Here is a 27,274-nt window from a genome sequence, read left to right as displayed (position 1 = left end):
GGTGTCTTACCCAAGAAATTATTGCCAAGACCAGTGTCAAAGACCATTTGCCCTGTGTTTTCTTCTACATTTGAGTCTTTGATCCATATCTTGAAATCCTAAAATTTTAATGATGTGAAATTTCCTCATTCTTTACACAACTTATTCTCTCCCTTGACAACACATACATATCACCAATGGATGAATGTACTTGCCATTTCCTCTTTATCTGGTTCGATGGCATGATGTCATTAATATAACAGACAATTATGATGACATATAAAATATCCAGTTGGCCTGGATCTCTTCAACTATAAGATAAAGGGTAAAACTGTAAATATATACTGATGTCCATTTCATAAAAATGCTGTTTCCAATCTCCTTTCTGAAAGATATGGGGAAAAAAATGGATGAGATCAATGACCACATATCATATGGCCAAGGCTGTGTTAATCTGCTCTTGCAAAGTTACCTCCCTTGGTAAAGCAACTGCAGTTAGGTCTGTTACAAGGGTGAGTTTACAATAGTCCATTGTCATTTTTCAGGATCTGCCTGACTTTTGTAGGAGTCACAGTGGTGAATTAAATGGACAGAAGATTGGGATCACCATTCCAATATTGTTTGGGTATTTTATTGCCACCACTGTCCCTACAGAATATAATGTACTTTTTGAAATACTGTCTGGATGTGTGGATGTGACAGTCTCAGCGCCTCACCCTCTACAATAGCTGAAACCCACAGGGCACGGAAACAGTGTGGGGGTTGTATCAACTACCAAGTACCTTCATTCAAATCATACATCAAGGAAGTGGTGCAGTGATCATGGGATGGGAGGGGGTATCATTTGGTGGACACACTATGCATTGCTCTAGACTAGGAGTCTGTATATAGTTAACTCCCACATGCCTTCATTCAAACAAAAGAGCCACAGGGACCCTTTAGGAATTTGAGTATGGTCATGGTAGAATCTAAGAAAAGACTTAGAAATGATAAGGAAGTGCTTAATGTTGATGACTATTTACCAGTAAAAAAGGAATACATAAGAGATATAAACCTCTTTCTTTAAATAGATCTATAGGAAATAACTGGAAGAGTAGAATTTGTTCAGAAATTCAAATGCAAAATTGATTTGAAAGTGATGGGGCAGTGACATGGCAACCAAGGACATAGTTTCTGGTGCCTGGCTCTCTGGTAATTTCTGTCCTGCTCCTGGGCAAATGGCAGTCACCCCTCATTTCTTGGGTTATAGCTAGGGCACCAGAAGGATCAGAAGCAGTGATGTTGGTAATTCAATCTAGCTTTAACTTCTACAATTCTAACATATAATTAGCAATTTTATACACTGCCAGATAGAGGAGCCTGATAAGGACACCAAGGAAGCAGAAAATGGAGAAATAAGAATCAAACAAAGTAGAAACAAAGAAAATTGAAATCGAGATTTAAAATCCAGTAAGCAGAAGGAAGATAAAATAAATCTTGGTTATTCAATTATGTGGCCTGCTCCTAACCATGTAGGTGACAAAGCACATATGATTTGGTTTTTGACACTTTGATGTATAGACTATCAAAGAATAACATCGCTTCTAAATTAATGGTGAAATCGATATCATAATATCATAGATAGTACTTTTCTAGGCATATAACATCTTAAGTGTTGAGTATTTTCCTGAGATTGTAAAATGTCTTTTCTACAACCAGCATGGGGGAGAATCTATGATTTCATATCTTCATAGCCAGCAGTTCACGAGATCTTCCAGTAATGCACAACATGACTGCACAATCTCCTCATTGCTGCTTTCATCTCTTTGTTCCTGAATGTATAGATGACTGGATTCAGAAAAGGAGTGATAAATGCATCAAAAATAGCAAGATACTTATCCAGGTTGGATGTGGGAGAAGGCCATGTGTAGAAAAACATCAGTGGCCCAAAGAACAAAACTACCACAGTGATATGAGCTGACAGTGTAGAGATAGCCTTGGATGAGCCACCAGAGGAAAGTTTCCAAACAGTAAACAAAATGAAGATGTATGAAATGACCAGCACGATAAAGGAGCCCACAGAAATGAGCCCACTATTCACAGTAACCATGAACTCCAGTTCTTGGGTGTTTGTGCAGGCAAGTCTGAGGAGCCGGGGAAGGTCACAATAAAAACTGTCCAACACGTTAGGGCCACAAAAAGGCAAGTCTACCACAAAAACTACTTGAATCAATGAATGGATGAAGCCAATGACCCAGGAAGTGACTACAAAATATAGACACATCCTGGGACTCATGACGGTCAAGTAGTGCAGAGGCTTACATATGGCCACATATCTGTCAAAGGCCATGGCTATAAGCAGCACCATCTCAGTGCCCCCGACAGCATGGCTAAAGAAGATCTGGGTAAAGCATCCACAGAAAGAGATGGATTTGCGCTTCTTGAAAATATCACAAATCATTTTAGGGGCTATGATTGAGCAAAACAACATATCAATGACTGAGAGGTTAGCCAGGAGGAAATACATAGGGAAGTGCAAATGAGCATCCAAGGTTACAGTGAACACAATGACAAGGTTTCCCATCATGCTTGCCAAGTAGAACAAAAAAGAGAAAACAGAAAGGAGAAGTTGGATCTCCCATGAATTAGTGAGTCCCAGGAGCACAAACTCTGATACTGTCGACTGATTCCTTCTATCCATTGCCTCAGATACCAGGATCAGTTTTCATGTTACCTAAAGGAAGAAAGAAAATAAAAAACAATTGCCTAGGTAAGTATTAGTGTTTACATAAGGAAGCCTACAGTCCATAAAAACAGTTATCCTATTAGCAGTTCACACAGCCAAATAAGCTTCATCTGATTTATACTGGTCTTCTACTTGGAGGAGGCAAGCGGTGCCCAATGCCAGTGTGGATCCAAAACTGCTACAACTAAATGAATTCCACCTCTGGACCTGTTTCCCTTCTGGTTTCTGGTTTCTTCTACTCTCACTCTTACTATTTCCTCCTGCCTGCATTCTACCTCGGTAACATACAGGGTCAACTTCAAATACTTTTGACTATGATTTCTTATAAATGGATAGGATTTCAGCCACTCGTGTGAGCCACCTAACAATTCCTCATGCACAGCAAAGAACTTTCAAAGTCTCTGTTATTCCTGTTGCTTAATTAGACTTTAAACATTTTCCTTCTTTCCACTTTCAAAATTTCTCATTCTGTTCTCTAATGTCCCAATTTTCAGTGTTCCAGCTCAAATATCCCTCCCTGTGAAATCTTCCAAACCTGCCTAAGTCTCTCTACTCTGTACTGTTAGCATTTATTTCACTCTATCTCTCATGATTATGTCCATTTCCATCTCTCAAGTTAACCAGTGTAGTCTCTTGGGTACAGGAATAATTTTAGTTCATATGGGTATCCCCTACCTCCATTAAAAACACCAGAGGTAACTAACACAAGTAGTTATTTAATGAGTGCATCACACTGATTGAATGAAGGAAAAAAATTAAAGGGAGTAAAGAATGACCCTGGAGTCAAGAGAGTCTATCATAATTCACTAAAGTTCATATTAATAGTATATTTTATGGTACAAGTCAGGAGTTATCACAGGATCCCAAGCTTCATTCACACAGTTGTCTAACTACACAAAATAATTATTTCAGAAAAGAATTCTATCATCAAGTGAAATATGGGATCTCAATTATTAATTTAAAATAGTTGATAGAGGGGCACCTGGGTGGCTCAATGCATTAAGCATCCAACTTCAGCTTAGGTCATGATCCTCACAGTTCGTGAGTTCGAGCCCCGCATCAGGATCTGTGCTTACAGCTCAGAGCCTGGAGTCTGCTTCGGATTCTCTCTCTCTCTCTCTCCCCACCCCTCTCCTGCTTGTGCTTTGTCTCTCTCTGCCTCTCAAAAATAAATAAATGTCAAAAAAAATTTTAAATAGTCGATAGAAGTTCTTTGATATGTTTCAACTGGAAAAAATCATTTTATCTTTTAATGATACTTTGAGGAAAATTTTTCAATTTTTAACATAATACATGTAATGACCTGAGGCAAATAATCTCCTCCGGTAGTAGACACACAAACAGAAATAGAGATGTGGACACCTGGATGGCTCAGTAGGTTCGGTATCTGACTTGGGCTCAGGTCATGATCTCATGGTTCCTGAGTTCGGGCCCCTCATCAAACTCTGCACTGACAGTGTGGAACCAGCCTGGGATTCTCTCTGTCTCCCTCTCTCTCTGTCCCTGCCCCATTTGCATGTGCATGCTCCTTCTCTCTTTCTCAAAATGAATAAACTTTTTAAAAAAGAGAGAAAGAAAGAAATAGAGATGGGGCGCCTGGGTGGCTCAGTCAGTTGGGTGTCCAGCTTCAACTCAGGTCATGGTCTCACAGCTTGTGGGTTCAAGCCTGCATCGGGCTGTGTGCTAACAGCTCAGAACCTAGAGCCTGCTTCGGATTCTGTGTCCCTCTCTCACTCTGCCCCTCCCACACTCATGCTCCGTCTCTGTCTGTCTGTTTGTCTGTCTCTGTCTCTCTCTCATAAATAAAAAACACTAAATAAAGTAAAAAACAAAAAATTAAAAAAAAAAGAAATAGAGATACATACTCATTGAATACCCAAAGATAAGAACTCTGCCACATAAAAGCAGTCTCTTTTCTTTTCAAAATGCATCTGGAATGGATAAAAGAATAACAGGAAAAGAACTGGGTGAAAACAGCCAGCCAATATATGGGTCTTCAATGATAGAGGGTCATAACTGAGTTATAGAGATAAAGGGCAGGAAAAGAACTAAGGGACAATAGCAAGATTGGAGCATGGAAATGTAGGAGACAATTACAGTTCTTTTTTTTTCAATACATGAAATTTATTGTCAAATTGGTTTGCATACAACACCCAGTGCTCATCCCAAAAGATGCCCTCCTCAATACCCATCACCCACCCTCCCCTCCCTCCCTCAGTTTGTTCTCAGTTTTTAAGAGTCTCTTATACTTTGGCTCTCTCCCACTCTAACCTCTTTTTCTTCCCCTTCCCCTCCCCCATGGGTTTCTGTTAAGTTTCTCAGGATCCACAATTACAGTTCTTTAAAGATGAAAATCTTCCAGAAATAAATTATCAGAGGTCCAACTCAGTGGTGGTTTTTGACTGAGTACAACTTCATGTTACACCAATGAAACAATTTATATACAAAGAGATATGCCTGAGGACCTGCTCACTATCACAAAGTTAACTGGTGGGAGGGTCCACAGAGGATCAAGAACACCTGGCTCCATTGAAAGTTATTTGCCTTAAATAGAACTTTGTATTTGTTCTATATGTATTTATTATCTATTTCTGCAATAACAAATTACTGGAAACCTGGTAGTTTTAAAACACACCAATGTGACATCTCACAGTTCTGAAGATGAGAAGGCCAAAATGGGTCTTCCAAGCTAGAATCAAGGTGTTGGCAGAGCTGCATTCCTTCCAGAAGACCTAGGAGAGAATTCATGACCCTCCTTCTTCCAAGGATGCCTGCATTCTTTGCTTCATGACCCCTTCCTCCCTCTTCATGGTACAGCACTCCAAACTCAGCAACTGTCATCACCTCTCCTCTCTGACTCTGTCCATCCTGCCTTCCCCTTGTAAGGTGTATGCCATGTGATTACATGGGGCTGACTCAGATAATCCAGGATAATTTGCCCATCTCAAAATTCTTAATCACATCGACAAAGTCCCTTGTGCCACGTAAAGTAACATACATTCACATGCTCGGGGATTAAGACATGGACGCCTTCAAGACTATTATTCTGTGCACTTCTCACAAGTGAACAAATAATTTTAGTGGGAAAAGGAAGACCTTATCACTAACCGGTGAATCAGATGGAGGAAATTTCAGAGAGCCTGTCAAGAACATGGAAGAGATATTAAAGGATGAAGGACAGATGGTGCATCCAGACCTTTCCTCTGAAACTACACATAAGACACTTCTGACTCCAAACACATCTAGGACCAAGTCTGACCAACTAATATCCACCAATAATAAGGAACCTATCCTGGGATTATCCCAAGATAATCAGCCAACCAACGTGTTCTGGAAAAACTGGATATATACTTTAGTCCTGAGTGGTTCTCTGAATGACTTTGAGATGATTTTCAGTCATGAATTTAGTAAATATTTTTGAGGACCCACAATGCCAAGCACCATTCCACACATTGAGGTTACAGCATAGGCAAGATTTTCTGCTTCTGTGAAGTTGATATTCATGTCAGAAAATTCAATTTTGGTCTGTTACATACAGAGTCTTTTCTCTAGAAAGGATAAGAACCCTTGAAGAAACACTGTGATTTATCAAATACTGGGGAGTCTCAAACACTCTGCTTCCTTCTAGTTCAGTGTCCACATTCACAGAATCTCTTCTCAGTATCCTGACTTTTTATATGAATTTTTACATCTTTGATATCTACCACACTAATTTTTCAGTGACTTTCTAATAAACATACATGGATTTTACCTCCCCAAATATATTATAAGGCACTTGGAGCAAGTTTTGTGTATCACAGTTGTTTGTACTGACTGAAGAGCAGCTCAGAAATTATGTTGGCTGTATTTCGTAACTTACACATTCATTCATTCAACAAGTATTTTTGTATCAGTCATCAGGACAATTTTAAGTAACAGTCACTTAAACCATTAAATGATTTGACTTAAAACCAAACCTCGATATCACGAACTATGAACTTACTAATAAATTTTTTTCTACGGAATGAGCAGAAAAATAAGGCAAAAAACATTCCTTATGATCACTAAGTAAAACAGTGTGTTAGCCACAACTTTTCTGAGTCTTCTTTGGAAGGAGGAGTATGAAATAGGAATGCAATCAGAATATACTATGAGACAAAAATATAAGTGGTGCTTCCTCCAAATTGTAATGTGAACAGCAAAAAAAATAACAAGTGATAAGATAAAAGAAATACTGCTAAACCTGCCTATTAATAAAAATGTAAGGAATAGGGTTAGCAAAATCAGCAAAGGATTTATTGGGTCATTCAGGAAAAAAAACTATGTGATCTTTGTAAAGCTTACATAAATAGAGAGTCTAGCACAAGGGCAAAAAGGACAATTTTGGAGAAAAAGAAACTTAAATTTTAAAAATCAGAAAGGAAATTGATAGAAATGACAACAAGGAAGGCAATAGGAAATTAGGTTTTTGAATGCAGCAAGAATTCGAGATGGTCAATTAGATGGGAAAATATGTTAAAAAGTAAGAAATGGCAGACTGGGAGCTTGTTCAGATATACAGTCTCAAAAGTCCCAATGCTCAGAATTCCTTCCTACTAGCACCTAGCATTAGAGTCGCGTTCTTTTTGACTAACATACTGCATCCCCTAGTTTTACTTACATTGCTAAGGGAAAGGTGCTTCATTAAGCTATTAGAGACAAACAAGGAAGTTACCAGATGGCTTTCCTCAGCTGAGATATTGTGCATGCAAGAGATAAGTTTTCACAGTGAAGAAATAACGGATTCATTTATGCCTCATTCAACACCAAAGAAGGATGAGCTTAGAATAGGTTGCTGCAGAAGTCAGGGAAAAACACAGATGAGCTCAGGAGGAGAGGGCCAGACCCCAGGAATGAGAGCTAACGCTGAGTAAAGAAGGATAAACGGTTCAAAGACAAAATGTACCTACTTTACATCCCTTAAAGAACAAAAAAGAAAAATTGCTACAAATAACAAATAGGAAATCTGGAAACTTACTCAGCTCCTGTCTTCAAGTATTCAGATTTCTTGAGTATCTCTCCATTGGCTCTGAGATACAGTCTCTGAATGGCCTCTAGAGGAAGGTCCTAGGTTCGGTCACTTTGAGATATCGCAGGCCTTCCATGGAAACAGGGCTGCTCCTCTAAGGCCATTGCCATTAGAAGATATTCCACTTTGGATTCTCTATTTGTGGTCTAGCTATTTCTCTCAAGAATCATGACAAGAATTACAGCCATCATTTCATTTAGACTATGTAAATGATCATGGTATGCAGTAAATTCAGATTCTACAGCATTTAATGGAATCATCATCTAATGTCTTGATTTATATGGAATTAGAATTAGGCAACCTCTTAGAATAGACTCATGGGAATTTTACATTTTAAAATTTTGTGGGGAAGAAAAACAGAGAGATGCTCATTATGCCCAATGAATAAAATCACTCAGTTGGAAGAGATCTAAAAATGTGTTCTGACCCAGTTCTTTTCTTTGGTTTCTCCACCCAGGACATGGTGGTTTCTCTACAGTTTACCTGGTTTGAAAATTCATTTTCTTCCTTGGTGTCTCACTTTTTATTAACATAGCAGTCCAAAGGTTCATCCTTACAAAAAGAAAACCTCTCATTCTTTGAAGTAAACCGATGTCCACTTGATTATTTCTCTGTGAATAGAAAGACATTGTCAGCACTCTCTCAGATAAATGTTTATTATCCTTGATCTTGGGAGAAGCAAATAAACATCACTCATCTGTACCCTCTAGATTACCCACCTCCAGTCCTTTAGTCTTCCTTCATAGGATCATCTTCTATCCCTTCATCTTTGGCGCTATTTCACCACGAAATCACCACCATTTCACCATAAAACATCTCACTGGAGGGACCTAGAAAAAAATTCTAACAAATGTTTAAAAAATATAAACAAAAACAGGAGGATCGATTACTGGTTGTTAAAGATGATACATTTAGTTTCCTACTTTTTTCTCCATCCTTCCACCACCTAGTTTTAACCTACACTACATTAGTTTAGTTTAAGGTGAGTTAGATGCCTAGATACTTTCCTTCTAAGCAGGTTTTCTATTATCCTTTCTCCATCTTGATTCTATGAACTTGGGGTTGTGTTTGATGTCACTTATCACTTCTACCTAATGAACTTTCTCTCATATTTGAGTTCCCTGAAGATAAAGGTAAAGCAAGCTTGTTATCACGACTGCACACATATTTGTATTTACTTTGCGTACTAATAACTCTCCCTAAAGACCCCTTGGTACAGTTAACAATTCAGCCTGAATCCTGGGCCTGACCACAGTGTGGATTCCAGACTCTGCAGTGTATCTGCATTCTCACCCCCTGAATCTCCAAGTCATTTCCAAGTCCTTATTAAAACTTAAAGTTAATTCAGTTTTTCATGTTGACAACCATTCATGTTTATTTCCTGCTCTACTCATCATCTCCCCACCACTAACACATGTTTCTTTCTGCCTCTGGGCAAAAGCTAATTGAAATACACAAAAGCAAACCCTTACCTGAGTTTTCCTCCTGACTGAAGTTTACCTAGTTTGATCTTCCTCCTGTTGTCTATTTCACTCCATCCTTCCCTTGGAGCTATTCCCAGACTATAATCTCAAGCACACAGGAGGTGTATAAATGTATCTATATATGGAACACATAGCTAATTAACTGAACTGAAGGATAGTGACCAACTAATGTTATCCTGACCTGGGATTGCAAAACTAAAGTCAATTAGTCAAGGAAATTGCCTCCTAAAAAATATATTCATTGTGATCCAAGCAACAAAGGGAAGTGTTATAAATGAGTCAGGCAAGGGGCAAATGACACTAGATTATTTAAGAAGATCATCTCTGTTATATGGTTTGCTACTTTAAATCCTATCATCAATAATAAAAGCTTCCTTAGGTAATTTGATAATATTCACCTTCTGAGAATGTTATGCAAATTGCATAGAACAGCTTGATAAATATCAATTTCCCTGCATATAAATGAACTAGGGAACTGAAAGAAAAGGTGAAAATTTTTAAGTAAAAAAATAGCTACACAAGTAACATCTCACTTCTTTTTCATTAGGATCACATAATAAAGCAACTGAGCAAGTTTAACATCACTAGGGATGACGTGTATATTACATACCCCTGGTATGATTTATAGTATTCTTTTCAAAAACCCAGAATCCCAGTCAAATTATGAAGAAAAAACTCAGACAAACCCACATTGAGAGGACATTCTACAAAATATCTGACCGATATTCCTGAAAGCTGTCAACACCATGGAAAACCAGGTAAGACTATGAAACTCAAGAAACCAGAGGTCGCTAAGGAATCATGACAGCTAAATGTCTTGTTTCCTTGATTGAACTCTAGAAAAGAAAAGGGCAAAATGAAAAAACTGGTGAAATCTGAATAACGTCTATCATTAGTTAATAGGCACGTACCACTGTTGATCTCTCCGTGTACCACAGAAATGTAAGATGATAACATTAAAAGAAACTGAAACTGATACTGGGTGAAGGCCATATAGGAACTCCCCGGACTACCTTTGCAACTTCTCTGTAAATCTAAAATTCTCCCAAAGTAAAAGCTCTATTTAAATGAACCAAAGAGGGTACCTGGATGGCTCAGTCTGTTAAGCGTCTTAACTCTTCATTTTGGCTCAGATCACAATCTCACAGTTCCTAGGTTCAAGCCCTGCTTGGAAACGTGCATTGAGCTCTAAGTGGGGTTCTGTACTTAACAGAGCAGAGCCTGCTTGGGATTCTCTCTCTCCCTCTTTCTGTTGCTTCCCCAATCTCTCACTCTCTCTCAATAAATAAACTTTAAAAAATAAATAAGTGACACAAAAGATCAAAAAAGAAACGTAAAATTGGGGCCAAATATATTTATTAAGTGAAAATCATTCAGGAATGTTGAAGCTCTGACAAACAGACATTCAAGATACAAAGTGGAAAGATATACCAGTACACATTAGTGAAAACTCAACAGTCCAATGGAGATGTAAGACTCAGCAAATGAGGACACAAGATCTAAAATGATAGATGACAACAAAAGACAAGGAGCCTGGCAACTTAAACTCGGAATTTAGATCTTCCATACAGTCCCTTTATGGTCTTGAACTAATTAACTAATTTTCCAGTACCTGAAACTTTTTAAAATAGGGAGAATCTATGAGATGATGTTTACTTTACTTGAAAAATTTAAAAGCCATGCGACCCTCCCAAGTTGAATTTTAATAATTTTCCATGTTACTGCATGTGCTGTATAAGCAATCTTTCAGCTCTGGGGTATCTTTCTATACTCTGTTAGGATGCAGGCACTGAGGCTCTGCAAACTCCTTTCTTTCTTGCCAGCTCTGCCCTTGGAGGGCACTAGAGGGCGACTGCAAGGCTAGAAACGGAACAAAGGACTTCTTTGCTCGCTCCTCTTTGCTGCCTGTGGGCTTCCTCTCTGCTCACTGTGCCTGTGAGCATCGCCCAACGCCCTGTTCACCTCAGCAACCCTGATTTCTTTCCAAGGCAGCAGCGGTGTTCCAGCCTTAGAGGTGCTCACCTCATCACACCCTCCTCAGGAACACCTGTGTTGGCCACCAGCACCCTTTCCTCAGAGGTGGTGACCCTGCCTTCCTCTGAGCTCGGAGACACGAGCAGCAGCCCCTCCTCAGATATTTGAGTTTCAACTCCACAGGTCCTTCCTCCAAGATCTTAATAGCTTTTTTCTTCCAAGTGTACTTATTCTAACTGCTACCCTTTATTTTCCATCCCTAGGGGTGAGAGCTACTTCGTACAATGCTATGTCTGTGGTATCTCAGGGTTTATTGTTTTTCAAATAACTAGTTAACAGCTTTATATTTAGTTAACCATTCTTTATACCAACATTTTCTTTCATAATAACTGCTATGGTTATTATCTCCTTGCTGGGCCCTGAAAAATCCAGATTAGCAATAGAATAATGAGGAAGGCTGACAGATAAGGAGCTGAAAATATAGAAAATCAATCAGCTGTATAATAAGAAACATAACATGAAGGAAAAATTAACATTTATCCTTAAACTGAGATAGTATGTTTACTATGGGAAAAATAGAAAATGAGCAATACAGGGGTGACTTGGTGGCTCAGTTGGTTAGCTGTTCAACTCTTGATCTCAGCTCAGGTAATTATCTTGCAGGTTTGTGAAATTGAGCCCAATGTCAGGCTCCATACTGGGCTTAGAGCCTGCCTGGGATTCTCTCTCTCTCTCTCTCTCTCTCTCTCTCTCTCTCTCTCTCTCTCTTTCTCTCTCTCTCTCTCTCTCCGCCCCTCCTCCAGCTTGTACACGCACTGTCTCCCAAAATAAATAAACACTTTTTAAAAAATGAACAATAAACCACATATTGCCTTTCAAAGGGGATTGATTAACATTTATACTAATTCTGTTTGCCACCATCTACAGGTATGACCCCTGGTGAGATAAGAAATCCATGACCTGTAAGTCTCTTCTATAACCAGAGTCCAGGGAATGACATCACAGTTCAATCCTCCGCATGTTTAAAAGACATTAACTTACAAACTGAGAGCATAGGCTCCTCATCGCCACCTTCATATCTTTATTCCTAAAAGTATAGGTGACTGGATTCAGAAAAGCATCGTGATAACTGCATCAAAGATGGCAAGGAATTTCTCCAGATGAGATGTGGGAAATGGCCACACATAGAACAAGATTAATGGCCCAAAGAACAAAACAACCACAGTGACATGAGCTGACAGAGTGGAGAGGGCCTTGGACATAGTACCTGAAGATTTTCTGAACAGTCACCAAAACAAAGATGTAAGAGATGATTAGAAGTAAACAGGAGGCCACAGAAATAAAGCCACTGTTGGCAGTAACCATGAATCCCAATGTGTTTGTCTCTCTGCAAGCAAGATTGATGAACCGAGGAAGGTCACAAAAAAAGCTGTCTAATGCATTAGGCCCACAGAAAGGCAAGTCTACAACAAAACCCCGTTGAGTCACTGAATGAATAAGGCCAATGATCCAGGAAGTGACTAGAAATAAAATGCACCTCCACGGGGGTCATGATGGTCAGGCAGTGCAGAGGCTTACATATGGCAACATATCTGTCAGAGGCCATGGCGATGAGAGCACCATCTCAATGCCCCCAACTGCACGGATAAAGAAGATCTGAACTACACAGCCCCCAAAAGAGATGGTTTTGCATTATCTTAAAACATCATAAATCATCTTGGGAGCTGTGCAACAGCAAAATATCACGTCAGTGATGGAAAGATTGGCCAGCAGGAAGCACGTGGGGGACTGTAAACCGGGGACAAAGGTCACACTTAGCGCAATGAGGAGGTTTCCCACCAGGCTCGCCACATAGAACACACAGGAAAAGAGGGAGAGAAAGAGCTGGATGTCCCCTGCGGTGGAGAGTCCCAGGAACACAAACTGCAGCACCGCCAAGTGATTGGCCTCCTCCTCCGTTGCCTCTGTCAGCAGTGACACCTCTCACGCCGTCTGAAAGAGGAGAATAAGGAGAAACTGATTCAGGAGAAATGGCACTGATCTTAATCCTGGGCCATAATATCATTGTCAGAAAACCTGACGAAGACTGATGTGTGCTCCTGCAGACCATTTCAGTCACAACGCAATTCAGGTATCCTTGTAGTATACTGCGTCACAAAAAAATACTGCAAAAAATAAGGATACCTGTACTTATTTTTATGGTTAGTTCTGTTGTATTTTTTCTGTCGTTGTTTCAGAGATAGCTCATATATGACCACAAGTTAATAGACTTTTATAAATTGCTCAACTCCATGAAATAATCAAGTGATGTAAATTTCATAATTTGGACATCTCACAGTATAAGATACCATATCCATGGTCACATTGGCAAGTTCTATGAAAATCATTATAAGCTTTCTTTGAAGACCTGATATGTATATTTCTCATATCTATAAGTTAGCAAGAAAAAATGAGTTAGAGGAAGGAAGGAAAGAGAGGTGTGCAGGATGCCAGAGTGTGGCACTCACAATCCCATCGAAGGATAAGGGCTAGAGAGTGACACAGTTATGGGTTTGTGGAGGACATTCTGCCTAGGTATCATCATACTGTATCTTCCAAGTTATAGCAAAGATGAACGCCATACCTGTGGTAACTCTGTTACTACACTCCTCCCTATACCTCTCAGTCTTAGCTGAACTGCCTCTTCTTCCCTGGACAGGCATCGAATGGTATTTACCCCTGACTCACACACACACTCGAATGTTCCAGGCCACGGCTCCCCTCCACATTCTTCGCCCAGCCTGCAATTCCTGGGCCTTCATTACATCTCTCTACTTCTTCCCATTCCTCAACAGCACACTCTGCACAACTCCTTACTCTATCAAGTCCTTTCTCATACTCTTCCTTGACATTTGTGAGGTGAAGGCAAATTTTTCTTACATTGTGGTGACAAAACCAAAAACACTAACACAATAAGTGCCCTGTTCCTGCTCTAACTTTAAATTTGTTAGCATTTGTCTATGTTTGAGAGACAGAGCATGAATGGGAGAGGGGCGGGCAGAGAGAGGAAGAAGACAGAATCTGAAGCAGGCCCCGGGCTCCGAGCTCTCAGCACAGAGCCCAACACGGGGCTTGAACTCACAAACCCTGAGATCATGACCTGGGCCGAAGTCTGACATGTGTGACTGCTCTAACAAAGACCACTATTTAATTCTCTGTTGCTTGACATAAACGTTCTTATATATGTGTTTTAAATGTCTTTTTAGACTTTTTCTTGATGATGATATAGATGATATTCACATTAATAAAAAGCAACTCATCTTGCTAGCAGTTAGATTCCTTTCCTAGGGATTATCACAAGTAACCTCCCCATGGATACAATTCATCCAAACAAATGATTGAGTCTAAATTACCCTCCTTGAAGCTGACAGTTAATCCATCCATGCTTTCCACATACCAGTCAATCTAAATTTTTTTTAGTTTTTACACAAGACCTTATTTTCTCTTCCACACAAAAATGGATATTTTTCACGCATCTGCTTAGCTCAGATTTAAATAGTAGTTAACTCCTAGTGTTGGTAAAAAGTTGGAAAACGGGATGGTGCACTCATGGATGACACTGCTTCCCAGCCAGTCTTTCACTTTCTGCCTATACTGAAAGGTTGTTAGAGGCCATACTTGGTATCAGTTTCCACTTTTTTTTAATGTTTTTATTTATTTTTGAGAAAGAGAGAGAGTGGGAGAAGGGCAAAGAGAGAGGGAGACAGAGGATCTGAAGCAGGCTCTGAGCTGATAGCAGTTACTCCGATGCTGGGCTCAAACTCAGGAACCGTGAGATCATCACCTGAGCCCAATTCAGCCACTCAACCAACTGAGCAACCCAGATGCCCCCAGTTTCCACTTAAAAAAAAATTTTTTAACAGACACATAGACCAATGGAAGAGAATAGAAACCCCAGAACTAGACCCACAAAAGTATGGCCAACTAATCTTTGACAAAGCAGGAAAGAACATCCAATGGAAAAAAGACAGTCTCTTCAACAAATGGTGCTGGGAGAACTGGACAGCAACATGCAGAAGGTTGAAACTAGACCACTTTCTCACACCATTCACAAAAATAAACTCAAAATGGATAAAGGACCTGAATGTGAGACAGGAAACCATCAAAACCCTAGAGGAGAAAGCAGGAAAAGACCTCTCTGACCTCAGCCGTAGCAATCTCTTACTCAACACATCCCCAAAGGCAAGGGAATTAAAAGTAAAAATGAACTATTGGGACCTCATGAAGATAAAATGCTTCTGCACAACAAAGGAAACAATCGACAAAACTAAAAGGCAACCAACGGAATGGGAAAAGATATTTGCAAATGACATATCGGGCAAAGGGCTAGTATCCAAAATCTATGAAGAGCCCACCAAACTCCACACCCAAAAAACAAATAATCCAGTGAAGACATGGGCATAAAACATGAATAGACACTTCTCTAAAGAAGACATCCAGATGGCCAACAGGCACATGAAAAGATGCTCAGCGTCGCTCCTCATCAGGGAAATACAAATCAAAACCACACTCAGATATCACCTCATGCCAGTCAGAGTGGCCAAAATGAACAAATCAGAAGACTATAAATGCTGAAGAGGATGTGGAGGATGCTCAACATCACTCATCATCCAGAAAATACAAATCAAAACCACAATGAGATATCAGCTCATACCAGTCAGAATGGCTAAAATTAACAACTCAAGAAACATATGTTGGTGAGGATGTGGAGAAAGGGAGCTCTTTTGCACTGCTGGTGGGAATGCAAACTGGTGCAGCCACTCTGGAAAATGGTATGGAGATTCCTCAAAAAGTTAAAAATAGAACTACCCTACGACCCATGTGTAGGGTATTCCCTACACATGTGTATGTGTATGTGTATTCCATTTTGTGTGTGTGTGTATGTGTGTATGTGTATATGTATATATATATATATATATATATATATATGTGTGTGTATGTGTGTGTATGTGTGTATGTATATATACATGGAATGGAATACACATACACACACAATGGAATATTAGCCATCAAAAAGAATTAAATCTTGTCATTTGCAATGACATGGATGGAGCTATAGCTATGCTAAGCAAAATAAGTCAGAGAAAGAGAATACCATATGATTTCACTCATATGTGTAATTTAAGAAACAAAACAGGTGAACTTATGGGGAAGGAAAAAAAGACAGAGGGAAGCAAACCATAAGAGACTCTTAACTATAGAGAATAAACTGAGGGTTGATGGGAAGAGGTGGGTGGTGGGTGGGCTAAATTGGTGATGGGTATTAAGGAAGGCACTTGTTACATACAACTAGGTGTTGTATGTAAGTGATGAATCACTGAATTCTCCTGAAACCCAATATTAGACTATATGTTAAGTAACGAGAATGTAAATAAAAATTTGGCAAAATAAAAAATAAAGTAGGAATAAGATATGCAGATGTCCTATAAATAGTTAGCTATTTCTTTATTATGTGTGAGATGTGGAGAGATGAAGAAGGTTTATAATAACAGCACTAGGGATGCACTCAAATGGTTGTGGAGCTGAGATGAGGAAAATCATTAATGGTTTAATCTCTCATAGGTTAGCTCCTTAAAAAGAAACATCAATGAAGCAGAAAATCCCCTCTAGTTATATTGTTTATCTTTTTTTTTTTCAACGTTTATTTATTTTTGGGACAGAGAGAGACAGAGCATGAACGGGGGAGGGGCAGAGAGAGAGGGAGACACAGAATCAGAAACAGGCTCCAGGCTCTGAGCCATCAGCCCAGAGCCCGATGCAGGGCTCGAACTCACGGACTGCGAGATTGTGACCTGGCTGAAGTTGGACGCTTAACCGACTGCGCCACCCAGGTGCCCCTATATTGTTTATCTTTACACCAAAAGTATGCAGAGAGTCAGTGATGTGGCCATTGATAAACCATCATTATATAGAGCACTCTGTATCAGTTACCTATTACTGTACAACAAAGTAGCTTAAAGCAACAACATTTTCCTTCCTCCTGAGTCTGCAGTTAAGGCTGAGCTCAGCTGGGCAGGTATTCCATTGGTCTCACCTGGGTTTTCTCATGAGGCATCAGTTATCTGGCAACTTGAGTGGGACTGGAGATTTTAAATGGCCTCATTCTCATGTCCAGTGCCTTAAGCTGTCTATTTGCTGGGCCTGCCTCTCCAGGAGGTCTTCTATCATTAGGTAGTCTTGTCCAAGCTTCCTTACAGGGTAGTAGGAATGCTACAGGACAATAACACAGAAGGTGCAAACTATGCTTCAGTTCTGGAATTCATTGAGTATCATCTTTACCACATTCCATTGGTCAAGGAGAGGCATGAGACCAGGCCAGATTTCAGGTGGGGAAATCGATTCTACCTCTCGACAAGAAGAGGTGCAAAATATTGTAACCATGTTTCTCCAACAATTAGAGACTCCATAACTACTCATTCTGAGTTGTGTCTATTGGCTAAGTATTTCTTAGGTAGAAATACCCTTACTATAAGGACCTGATATATGTCCTCTAGGTTTCTATGATGTTGTCGCTCCAAATTTTACTAACTCAAAGGAGTTAACTCATCAGCTGTCTTCCATTCCTGTATTTGTCTTCGATTTAACAGATTTGTAGTTATTAATTTACATTTTCTTAATGAATTTATATCAATACTATATATGAGACTAAGTAAGTTAAAGCACATGACCTTCCACATTCTTCTGTGTGCAGGACAGACCACCTCCTAATTGTCAAAGAATATTCAGAATCACTGAAGCAGAGATACAGCCACTTTACTTGATATAAAAGGAGCCTAGAGATCCTGTGGGAAAGTAATTTCTCACCATCAACACATACAGAACTGCCTAATAAGTGTGAGGTGTCCAAAGGAGGGCAATCTCATACATCTGAGAGAAAATCATTATGAAAGCAAAAGACATCTGGCAGAGTAGGTGAGACTAAGTAAGTAAGTGCTGGTGTTAGAGCAGGGAGTATAATTCTAGATGCAAAATGAGGTTATGCATGACTCCCTTCCAACACAGCCTCTCCACCTTTTCCCCCCGCCCCTATCCCCCATATCCCTGCATGTTCCTGGGCTCTCTGGAAATGAGAGGGCTGTGATAAAAAGAAAAGACCTGTGACAGTAGAACACAGATCTCTTCTGTGGGAAGTCCCTTCCCACAGAAGAGGCTGTGAGGAAAAGTATAAAGCAAGCCAAAGGCTGGCAGTCCACAGCAGACCTCAGAGGTTCAGACAGTGGTATGTGGGCAACTAGCAACCAGCAGTTTGGGAGAGATGGGCAATGACTCAAGCATAAACCTGTGTGCCAGAGTGGCCCCTGTCCTTGAAGCAGAAGAATGGCTGTAGCATGGCCAACAGAACAAAGAGTCCATACTTACATGGGAATCTAACCACCAAGTACTTTAGAGAGAATACTTAGGGAGGAGAACCCAGGAAAAGATTTAATTTCTGCTTCTGAAGCATGTCAGAGAAATGAGACTTGGAATGTTGTGGTAAATGTGACATGTTTGTGCTCGGCGGGTCCTGCAGCTGGTGTTTTGATTGTCTCATTTTTACTTTTTTAACTTGATTGTGTGCCTGCTTATCAAATAGTGTGTGCAGACCTTTATTAAAATGTTGGATACCTAGATAAATATTTTACTTAAACCAAACATTGTCTCTTTACCAACCAAAAGATATGTAAGGGCCAGGTTTACAAAATGAATGAACCTCTTCCCCTTCACCTAGAGATAGTCTCTACAATAAATAGTGTTGGGAAAACTGGATATCCATGTGCAAAAGAATGAAATTGGGCCCTTAGCTTACACCATATACAAAATCAACCCAAAATGGATTAAGGACTTTAAATATAAGACCTGAAATTTTAAACTCCTCGAAAAAACATAGAGAAAAACTCCTTGACATTGATCTGGGCAATGATTTTTTTTTATTTGACACCAAAAGCACAGCATCAAAAGGAGAAGTAAATAAGTGCGACTGAATCAAACTAAAAAGCTTCTGCACAGCAAGAGCAACAATCAATACAATGAAAAGGTAAGCTACAGAATGAGAAAAATATTTATAAATTATACATATGATAAGGGGTTAATATCCAAAATATATAAAGAACTCATACAACAGCATGGCAAAATAATAATCTGATTAAAATGGGCAAAGGCCTTTAATAGATATTTCTCCAAAGATATTGAAATGGCCAACAGGTCTATGAAAAGATGTTCAAAATCACTAACCATCCAAGAAATGCAAATTAACACCACAATGAGATATCACTTCATTCCTACTAGAAAGGCTGTATTTTTTTACCTTTCATTTATACACACACACACACACACATACACATAAAACTTATTGTCAAGTTTGCTAACATACAGTGTATATACAGCATGCTCTTGGTTTTGGGGGTAGATTCCTGTGATTCATCATCCCAACAAGTGCCCTCCTAAATGCCTATCACCGATTTCCCCCTTCACTGCCATCATCCTCACTTTGTGCTCTGTATTTAAGTCTCATGGGTTTGCCTCCTCTCTGTTAATACCTACTTTTTCCCCTTCCTTTCCCCCATGGTCTTCTGTTAAGTTTCTCAACTTCCACATATGAGTGAAAACATATGATAACTGTCTTTTTCTGACTTATTTCACTTAGCATAATATCCTCCAGTTCCATCCACGTCATTCCAAATGGCAGGATTTCATTCTTTCTCATTGCCAAGTAGTATTCCATTGCATATATAAACCACATCTTTATCCATCCGTCAGTTGATGGACATTTGGGCTCTTTCCATAATTGGCTATTGTTGAAAGCACGGCTATAAACACTGGGGTGCATGTGCCCCTATGAGTCAGCATTCCTGTATCCTTTGGATAAGTTCCTAGAAGTGCTATTGCTGAGTTTAGGGTAGTTCTGTTTTTAATTTTTTGAGGAACCTCCTGACTGTTTTCCAGAGTGGCTGCACCAGTTTGCATTCCCACCAACAGTGCAAGAGGGTTCCTGTTTCTCCACATCCTCACCAACATGTTGTTTCCTGAGTTGTTAATTTTAGCCACTCTGGTGTGAGGTGTTGTCTCAATGGGGTTTTGATTTGTATTTCCCTGATGATGAGTGATGATGAATGTCTTTTCATGTATCTGTTGGCCATCTGGATGTCTTCTTTGGAAAAATGTCTATTCATGTCTTCTTCCCATTTCTTCACTGGGTTATTTGTTTTCGGGTGCTGACTTCAGTAAGTTCTTTATAGGTTTTAGATACTACCCCTTTATCCAATACATCATTTGCAAATATCTTCTCCCATTCCATCGGTTGTCTTTTAGTTTTATTGATTTTTTCCTTTGCAGTGCAGGAGATTTTTATCTTGATTAAGTCCTAATAGTTCATTTTTGCTTTTATCTCCCTTGCCTTCAGAGACATGTCTTCTCCTTCTTTGAAGGAAGAAATTGCTGTGGCTAAAGTCAAAGAGGTTGTTGCCTGTTTTCTCCTCTAGGGTTTTGATGGTTTCCTGTCTCACATTTAGGTCTTTAATCCATTTTGAGTTTATTTTTGTAAATGGTGTAAGACAGTGGTCCAGGTTCATTCTTCTGCATGTTGCTGTCCAGTTCTCCCAGGACCAATTGCTAAAGAGATTGTCTTTTTTCCATTGGATACTCACTCCTGCTTTGTCAAAGATTAGTTGGCCATACATTTGTGAGTCCAATTCTGGTTTCTGTATTCTATTCATTGGTCTATGTGTCTGTTCTTGTGCCAGTATCATACTGTCTTGATGATTACAGCCTTGTAGTAGAGGCTAAAGTTTGGTTTTATTTTTCAACATAACTTTAGCTATTTGGGATCTTTTGTGGTTCTACACAAATTTTAGGATTGTTTGTTCTAGCTTTAAGAAGAATGTCAGTGCAATTTTTATTGGGATTGCATTGAATGTGTACATTTCTTTAGGTAGTATTGACACTTTAACGATATTTGTTCTTCCAATCCATGATCATGGAATGTTTTTCCATTTCTTTGTATCTTCTTCATTTTCCTTCATAAGTTTTCTATAGTTTTCAGCATACAGATCTTTTATATCTATGGTTAGGTTTATTCCTAGGTATTTTATGGTTCTTGGCACAATTGTAAATGGGATCAATTTCTTTATTTCTCTTTCTGTTGCTTCATTATTGGTGTATAGAAATGCAACTGGTTTCTGTACATTGATTCTGTATTCTGTGACTTTGCTGAATTTATGTATCAGTTCTAGCAGCTTTTTTGGTGGAGTCTTTTGTGTTTTCCATGTAGACTATCATGTCATCTGCGAAAAGTGAAAGTTTCACTTCTTCTTTGCCAATTTGGATGTCATTTATTTTCATTTTGTTGTCCGATTGCTGAGGCTACGACTTCCAACGCTATGTTAAACAACAGTGGTGAGAGTGGACATCCCTGTCGTGTTCCTGATCTCAGGGGGAAAGCTCTCAGTTTTTCTCCATTGAGGATGATATTAGCTGTGGGCTTTTCATATATGGCTTTTATGACGTTTAGGTATGTTCTTTCTATCCCGACTTTCTTGAGGGTTTTTATTAAGAAAGCATGCTGTATTTTGTCAAATGCTTTTTCTGCATCGATTGACAGGATCATATCCTTTCTTATCCTTTCGTCTATTAATATGATGTATCATATTGATTGATTTGCAAATATTGAGCCAGTCCTACAGCCCAGGAATTAATCCCACTTGATTGTGGTGAATAATTCTTTTGGTATATTGTTGAATTCAATTTGCTAGGTCCTTGTTGAGAATTTTTATATCCATGTTCATCAGGGTCATTGGCCTGTAATTCTCCTTTTTTGTCTCTGCCTGGTTTGGGAATCAAGGTAATGCTGGCTTCATAGAATGAGTCTGGAAGCTCTCCTTCTGTTTCTATTTTTTGGAATAGCTTGAGAAGGATAGGTATTAACTCTGCTTTAAATGTCTGGTAGAATTCCCCTGGGAAGCCATCTGTCCCAGGACTCTTATTTCTTGGCAGATTTTTAATAACAGATTCAATTTCTTCACTGGTTATGGGTCTGTTCAAATTTTCTATTTCTTGTCATTTGAATTTTGGTGGTGTGTGAGGATGTCTAGGAATTTGTCCATCTCCTCCAGGTTGTCCAGTTTGTTGGCATATAATTTTTCATAGTATTTTCTGATAATTGTTTGTGTTTCTGTGGTGTTAGTTGTGGTATGTCCTCTTTCATTTGTGATTTTATCTATTTGGATCCTTTCTCTTTTCTTTTTGAGAAGTCTGGCTAGGTTTCATCAATTTTGTTTATTGTTTTCAAAAACCAGCTCTTAGTTTCATTGATCTGTTCTACTGTTTTTTTGGATTCTATATTGTTTATTCCTGCTCTAATCTTTATTATTTCTCTGCTTCTGCTGGCCTTGGGGTTTCTTTGCTGTTCTGCTTCTAGTTCCCTTATGTGTGCTGTTAGATTTTGTATTTGGGACTTTTCTTGTTTCTTGAGATAGGCCTGGATTACAATGTATTTTCCTCTTAGGACTGCCTTTGCTGCATCCCAAAGGGTTTGGGCTGTCATGTTTTCATTTTCATTTGCTTCCATATATTTTTTAATTTCTTTTTAAATTGCCTGGTTGACCCATTCATTCTTTAGTGGAATGTTCTTTAAACTCCATGCATTCGGAGGCTTTCTAAATTTTTTCTTGTGGTTGATTTCAAGTTTGATAGCATTGTGATCAGAAAATATGCATGGTATGATCTCAATTCTTTTATATTTATTGAGGGTTTTGTGACCCAGTATGTGATCTATCTTGGAGAATGTTCCAGGTGCACTCAAAAAGAATGTGTATTCTGCTGCTTTTGGATGAAAAGTTCTGAATATATCTGTCAAGTCAATCTAATCAAGTATATCATTCAAGGCCATTGTTTCTTTATTGATTTTTCCCCCAAATGATCTGTCCATTGATGTAAGTGGAGTAATTAAAGTCCCCTGCAATTACAGTATTCCTATCAATAAGATTGCTCATGTTTGTGATTAATTGATTTACATATTTTGGTTCTTTCAAGTTGGGAGCAGAAACATTTACAATTGTTAACTCTTCTTGATGGATAGACCCTGTAATTATGATATAATGCTCTTCTTCATCTCTTGTTACAGCCTTTAGTTTAAAATATAGTTTGTCTGATGTAAGTATGGCTACTCCAGCTTTCTTTTGACTTTGATAGAATGACTATTATCAAAAAGTCAAAGCAAGTGTTGGTGAGGATGGGGAAAGAAAGGGAGCACTTGTACAATGTTGGTAAGAATGTAACACAGTATAATCACTAGGAAAATAGTATGGAGGTCCCTCAAAAAAAATTAAAAATAGAACTACCATGTGATCCAGCAAATCCAACTCCTGAATATATATCCAAATGAAATGAAAATCACTATCTCAAAAAGTTACTGCGCTCCCATGTCCATTACAGCACTATTAACAATAGACAACATATGGAAGCAACCTAAGTTCATTAACACGAGTGGATAAATACACACACACACACACACACACACACACACACACACAATGTATTATTATTCAGCCTTTAAAGAGAAGTAAATCCTGCCATTTATGATAACACAGATGAGCCTGGTGGGGGAGGTGCATTATGCTAAGTGAATTAAACCAGACATAGAAAGACAAATACTTTGCAATTTCATTTATATACAGAGTCTAAAAAAGTAAATAATAGAGTACCAGAGAATAGGATGGTTGTTACTAAGGGCTGGGATGTAAGATAAAGGGGAGATGTTAGTGAAAGAGTACAAGCTTTCAGTTACTAGATGAATAAGTTCTATAGACTTATGTACAGCATGATGAATACAGTTAATAATAATGTATATTTGGGGGCGCCTGGGTGGCTCAGTCAGTTAAGTGACTGACTTCGGCTCAGGTTATCATCTCACAGTTCATGAGTTTAAGCCCTGCATCAAGCTCTGTGCTGACAGCTCAGAGCCTAGGCTTCAGATTCTTTGTCTCCCTCTCTCTCTGACCATAGCCTGCTTGTGCTCTCTCTCTCTCTCTCTCAAAAACAAATAAACATTAAAAAAAATTTTACCTAATAATAATGTATATTTTACATAAGAATAATGTAAGAGAGTAGATTTCCAGTGTTCTCACATAAAAAGGAAAGGGTTAACTAGGTGAAGTGATGAATATGTTAATTGATTGAGGTAATCATTTCACATTACATACAAAACATCATATTGTACAACCTAATATGTACACTTTTATTTGTCATCATACCTTAATACAGTTGGGAAAAAGAAAGAAAGAAATCCCTGTCTGCTAACTGTTAAAATATAAACAGCTTTTATTTTGATACCTACTAATGTGATGCAGAAACCACCTCAAACAACCTTATACTACTTTCTTTTATATTAACTAAGAAGAGGAAGTTTTGTGTGTGCCCGAAAGAGCTTTACTTGAAGCCTGGTGTTCAAGTTTTTTTCTTTATGTCCTTGTTCAGGTATAGAAGGAGCCTAATGCTATAGAATCAGTAAGCAGTTTACCATGTTAAGGTCATTTTCAGCTTCCAATCAAATAGTTGTTAAAATTGGCTCATCCTCTGCCTGGACTACTGCAAACTGTCTGTTTCTATTAGGCTGAAGGAACCCCAAGAGGTGTCTACTCAGGCTTCAGTAAGAATACTGAAATAACATGACTCTATCATGGACTATCTCCAAGGAGTAGATGGTGCAATGCCCTCCACTCATGCAGAATTTCGTTTGAATACAAGGGAGTTATAAAGTCATTTTATCGTATAAATTACCTCTGAGTTTCAGCCCCTTTGTGTTTTTTTAAAGTTTATTTATTTTGAGAGAGAGAGAGAGAGAGAGAGCACCCACATAAGTGAACAGGGGAGGGGCAGAGAGAGAGGGAGAGAGAGAATCCCAAGTAGCTCTGCACTGCCAGTGCAGAGGCCAATGCAGGACTCAAACCCACAAAATGTGAGATCATGACCTGAGCTGAAGTCAGACGCTTAACCAACTGGGTCATCCAGGCGCCCCCAGTCCCTTTGATATGCATCTAGTAAATAGGTGGATATTTTAATGACAGATTTAAATGACAGAACACAATTGCATTGTATTTTACTGAATTGATGCATGTTTTGTATTTGTTATTTTGTGTTATTAAGTAGAAAGAGAAAAGATATGTTCAGATTTTAGAAGGACAGATAAGAGAGACCCACCAACTTTGAAGTGTGGTGATTAAGAGCAGGGATACTAGAGCAGAAGCTGTGTGGATTTGCAACCAAGCTTCGCCACTTACCACCTCTGTGTCTCTGGGCTAGTTAGTGTATCTTTCTGTGCCTCAGGTACATCTCCTATAAATAAGAATAATCATATTACCTACCTGATTGCTGAGAGAATTAAATGAATTGGTATATATTAACAGCTTCAGATAGTACCTGCCACATAAATGTTCAATAAATGTTGGTAAAGGTAGAGGTGGTGACAGGTGGACAAAAACAATGAATGGGCTTTTAAAAAGCTAGTAAGAAAGGTGTTGGATGAGTAGGAGCTATGGCAGTCTCTACCAGGCTTGTAAATGACACAGTTAAGGGCAAGCAAAGTGATAATAAATCTGTACTGAATTTTATTTGGAGTGAATGCACATCTAAGTTTCCATTTGTCAAATAGAAAGGCATGTGATATTATGTGATCCTTTGATCACATAATATTTATAAGGCTGATCTTCAAAGGAGCACCCTAAGAGGTCACCAGGAGAAAGAGAAGTATAAGCAAAGTTTATCAAGAGGAAGAGGAAAAAGGAACAGTTATACACAAACAACAATCATCACCCAAAGGCTAATTTTGCTAAAAAGAAATATCTCTCACTTGGTTAAGTTAATGTCTTAGCCCATAATTGTCCTGATAAATATATATTTTACAAACGAATGAACAATTTTAAATAAGTCCAAAATAACATCAGAAGAAAAGTGAATATAGAAGAATGAAATAACTTCCTAAATGAAGTCTGAAGCCTGAATACAATACTGTATGTTAAGTAACTGGAATTAAAATAACTTTTTTAAAAATAGGTAAACTGAGAAAAAAAAGAAGTCTGAAATCTGTTAGTGGCTTAAGAAGATAGATTCATCATGAAGATCTACCAAAAACTGCTAAATAACTGGGATATGAGTACACATGTGGCATTTTTAAAGAATCTTTAAAATAAGTAGGCATTAATACAACTTTATCATAGTTTGTGTTCATTATCTTGATCTTGGTAATAACTTCACAGTATATATGTATATCAAATTACTATATTGTATACTTTAAATTTATACAATTCTATTTGAAGATTTCAGTTATTCCTCAATAAAGTTAGGAAGGGAACTGTGGAGATCTGATTCTCACCTTAGATCTATCACTTAACAAAAGTTGGAACAAATTATCTCAAATTCCAGTTCCAAAATTTCATAATTCCATACATAATCAACAGCTCTAGGTAACCAAAGGAATGGGGTAATAGGAAGCAGATACCTTAGAGGGAAAAAAATCAAACCAATTGGTATTATGGCAGTTTGGTAGATAGTTTGAGGAAAGGACATTAACCAGTTCAAAGCAAGGAAAGTATCACAGTGAAAAGGAATAACATGTTAATTTCCAACACTAAATCATTGAACACATTCTCTGTTTGGCACCTTTTGAGGGATAAAACTGTTGGAAGTGGTGGATTAAGGTGATAGCTTTGGTTTGAGACATTTTCCGCAGTAATTAAAGAATGAATAGGAAGAATTTCTTACTTTATCCCCTCCCCCCCACAATATAAATCAAGATAAAAATGCTTACTACACAGTTTTTATAAATATTAAATAATTACTATAAAGCATCCAGCACAGGAGGGCCTGAAACACAGAAGTGCCAATGTTAGTTCCCTTTATCATAATTGATTCAGGTGCTGGTGATACACAGAGACATGGTAAATGCTTAAATGTAACCTAGTACATAAAGTTAATAGAGATCTAAAACTTCAATTACTCTATTTTTTTCTGTTGTCATTGAGTGTGTAGGTAAAATTTTTTTAACCTTTAGAGTAC

At 38.5% G+C, this 27,274-nt stretch overlaps 1 protein-coding gene and 1 pseudogene across 1 annotated transcript; both read right to left on the bottom strand.

Moving 5' to 3' along the window:
- Window positions 1-1,622: 1,622 nt before the first annotated feature.
- LOC122467857 (olfactory receptor 4F15) lies at window positions 1,623-2,847 on the bottom strand. The gene has a single exon (XM_043554440.1). It carries the CDS (start codon window positions 2,657-2,659, stop codon window positions 1,721-1,723), a length of 939 nt encoding a protein of 312 aa, XP_043410375.1. The 5' UTR covers window positions 2,660-2,847; the 3' UTR covers window positions 1,623-1,720.
- A 9,180-nt stretch (window positions 2,848-12,027) lies between these two features.
- LOC122468036 lies at window positions 12,028-13,911 on the bottom strand (annotated as a pseudogene).
- Window positions 13,912-27,274: the final 13,363 nt, after the last annotated feature.

The sequence above is a fragment of the Prionailurus bengalensis genome, chromosome B3, assembly GCF_016509475.1.
Source record: "Prionailurus bengalensis isolate Pbe53 chromosome B3, Fcat_Pben_1.1_paternal_pri, whole genome shotgun sequence".
Taxonomy (NCBI): domain Eukaryota; kingdom Metazoa; phylum Chordata; class Mammalia; order Carnivora; family Felidae; genus Prionailurus; species Prionailurus bengalensis.
The sequence above is the reverse complement of the archived record's forward strand: the minus strand, read 5'-3'. Positions and strand labels throughout refer to the sequence as shown.

What these genes read in the sequence shown, in the direction of transcription:
- LOC122467857 (XM_043554440.1), bottom strand. Translation starts at nt 2,659, where the DNA reads ATGGATAGAAGGAATCAGTCGACAGTATCAGAGTTTGTGCTCCTGGGA.